Genomic DNA, 3,321 nt, shown 5'->3' on the forward strand with positions numbered 1-3,321 from the left:
CACATGTTCAGCGGCAATAGCATGGCTTTCCGATACGCAGACTAGCACGCTAACTACTTCTCGATTTACGAATGTGTGTCTTGTCTGCGCTGTCTGAAAAACAATATACAATGGGTCAACAAAAATTCTGTCTTAACCATTTAAATCGTAACGATTTCTGTAGCCTTCATTGGCTATTGTGATAGATCAGGTCTTATTTCCAATTAAACATAATTCAAAACCTGATAAGAATATACGTCAAGACGTATAATATACACCACTATGGTGATAAATGAAGAGCAGTAGTGTAAAATTGCAAAAGGTTTATTATTGGATTTAATTCTGTAATATAATATAAAGAGGTCCGTGTATGTCTGTGTTTCCGCGCTCGTATCTCGAAAATTAATAGACCGATGTACACGAAAATTTTACACAAGATGGGGAGTCAGTATGGAACAGTCCTCTCTCAATTTGGTCCGGATCCAAATCCGGATTCTGGATCATTTTGAAACATATTTTTATAATGGGTAAATATGGCATTTTCGTGGTTTTGGGTTAATAACTCTGGAAAGTGTGATCGGATTTGTACCAAATTTCATGGGCACATTAAGGTTGAAACTCCTCATCACACTACAAAAAAATGATCCGGATCTTTGATCATTCTGAATCTGAAGAGGATTTTTTTTTGAGTTTTCGAAGCTGAAATATGACGTTATTCAGTATAAACGTATGCAATCTCGAAAAGGAACGGCGGGACGAGGGTATGGAATCTCTTTGGTTGCTCTCATTATTATTTTATAGCAGTTGTGTTTATTTGTACTTGCAAACTATGAAATTTGTCAAATGTCTTTTTCAAATAAAATATATCTAAATAAGTACCTATGTTAACAACAGATGGCGCTTAAATATTAGCAAGTATATAAACGTCAAAATTAAGATAAATCTTTTTTGTAATGTTCAGAAGCATAACTTGTTCCGCGTCTACATTTTGATTTCTGTTATTGTGCTTGATACACGACAAGAATGTAAACTTTTCTAACTCAATTATTCGCTCTGTTGCTTATAAAAACAATCAATTCAACATGCCAGGCACCGATTATTCTACCGTGATAAGCACAACAAAAGAAAGATGGGCTAAACTGAAATTTTCTACAATTCTGTTTCCTTATCATTCTGCAGTGTGCATTGTTTTCTTTTCTATGTTCCAAGAACATTAACTAGGCTTAGGAGATGTAGCATATAGCTGGACGGGATTCGAATCCGGGATTCTGCTATATGCTACATCTGCTAAGCCTAGTTAATGATTAAGGTTCAGGCTAAACCTTAGTTTTGGGGTTATAAAAGAGCCCTTAATACATTTAAAATATAAAAACTTTGTTTATTTAATGAAACCAAAGATTCGGAGTAATCGTGGGTTTGAAAAACTAGGCTTAACCCACAGGAAATTGGATTTGTGCCAAGTATATTCTTCTGGCTGTACTCATTGGTTTCAGACAATCTACAGATTATTTTGTGCACGTACGCTAAAAATACCATCGAGCTGTTCAATCTTTTCGTTCTAAAACATTCCGAAATGAGTGAATTACGGGAAGTTCTCTTTCAACCCTTTCCACATGTGTTTACTTTTGCATTGTTAACTGAATCGAAATAGCGTCTTTATATCTAAATATATCACACACACACACACACACACAAACTGTGTTAATTATAACACCAACGATTGAATATAATGGCGCCTCCTTACCAAGATGGTACATATTTTTATTTTTTACATTTCAGACAATTAGGCGATAAACATAGAATACAAATAATATTGCACAGTGCACTATTTAACATCACACTGATCAAGGAAGAAAATGGTGTTTTTTTTTTTACTAGAAGTTTGGAATTTTGAAGATAGTTTTCATTTTTCTCATCGTAATAATGATATCCTTGGATATCCTCGGCTTCGTAACGTTGTCTATACAGGTGTGTGACCCAGAATGTAATCTATAGGCAGGACGTTTTACTTATTTGCTCCAGTGGTTTGTTGGTATCAAAGTATTGTATTTGATTAACTGGTTTTCTGTTATCTTCTCACGACTGGTTGTAGCCTGTGATAGTTTTAGTTTGTGGAACGTTGCCTGCTTGAGGACCCATAGCTACTTCTCAAATTTCAGTTCCGATTTCATTTCAGGCTTACTACCAGAGGACAGATCTGATTGAGGGCGTACCTCTTCTGTTGAGAAGCCCCCTACTTCCACATATATCTCTCTAACTACGGTACATTTTTAACCTTAGCCACATTGTAGTTTGAATCCTAGTTTTATTTATTTGCCCTATACGTGCGACAGTTTTTTTTTATTTAGGCCTAGTTGTCTGGGATTTTATATAGCACCTTAGTCATATCTTGTACACAATAGGCACAATGAGTGTATAATATATATATATGCGTATGTGTTAGTTCTTATAAATACAAAGTGTTGACACTTACGTCTTCTCAGCACAACTCAAGTTAATCAGGTATGAAGAACTTTGTGTCTACACTGGATGATATGTGTGGGAACATTTCGGAATTACCAGACCCCTCACGTTCAGTTGACATGGACCCAGACATATGTCACTCTAAGGAAATGCGGTGATGGAGGGGGGGGTCTAATACCGTCTCTGTTACACACACATATATCTATATAAGCCCAAAGTATAATGCTCTCCCCTCCTGTACCTAACGCCACAAGCATAGGCAGAAAGTTGGTAAGTTGGCTTAATGGACCCTTACCTTAAACATAAAGCAGTTAAGGAAGTTAACTTAGCGGTCTTACCTTTCTGAACTGGCGGTGTATTGTGCTGGTCAGGGTTATTCATTTTGGTCTGAAAAGAAGAGAAAAAAAAAGAATGTTTACTTTTTTTGGTACACAATGTCTGACGCTAACGGCGGTTCAAAGAATGTAACATAACAGAATCCTGTCACTCTAAAAGTTGTCAGAAATCAAAACTATTGTGATGTGTCTAACTGACATGTAGCTTCAAACGTTTGTTGAGATTTTATTCGTGATTCTACTTTGATTTCAAATAAACTGTAAAGGAAGACACAAATATAAACACAAGACAAACAGATAAACGCATAAACCAAAGATAGACAGATAAACAACTAAGCAGAAAGGCAGAGAGTAGACGAACGGATAAAAATTAAATTTTTCTACAAAACTTATGAATTACAAACAAAGACATCAGCTCAACTGCTTGAACGACGAAGATCATATATAGCGATATTATAAATAACACGAAATTTGTTTGTTTGTTTTTGGAATTTCGCGCAAAGCTACACGAGGGCTATCTGCGCTAGCCGTCCCTAATTTAGCA

The 3,321-nt window shown here is 35.8% G+C and overlaps 1 protein-coding gene across 1 annotated transcript in view; it reads right to left on the minus strand.

Annotated features, from left to right (window-relative positions):
- LOC106467263 (zinc finger protein rotund-like) overlaps positions 1 to 2,828 on the minus strand; it is a 155,978-nt gene extending 153,150 nt beyond the window's left edge. The window contains exon 1 of the mRNA XM_022395400.1: positions 2,781 to 2,828. Coding sequence (XP_022251108.1) covers positions 2,781 to 2,823 — 43 coding nt within the window. The 5' untranslated portion in view covers positions 2,824 to 2,828. The remainder of the gene's footprint in view (positions 1 to 2,780) is intronic.
- Between the last annotated feature and the right edge of the window lie 493 nt (positions 2,829 to 3,321).

This window comes from Limulus polyphemus, unplaced genomic scaffold (genome assembly GCF_000517525.1).
Source record: "Limulus polyphemus unplaced genomic scaffold, Limulus_polyphemus-2.1.2 Scaffold2548, whole genome shotgun sequence".
Taxonomy (NCBI): domain Eukaryota; kingdom Metazoa; phylum Arthropoda; class Merostomata; order Xiphosura; family Limulidae; genus Limulus; species Limulus polyphemus.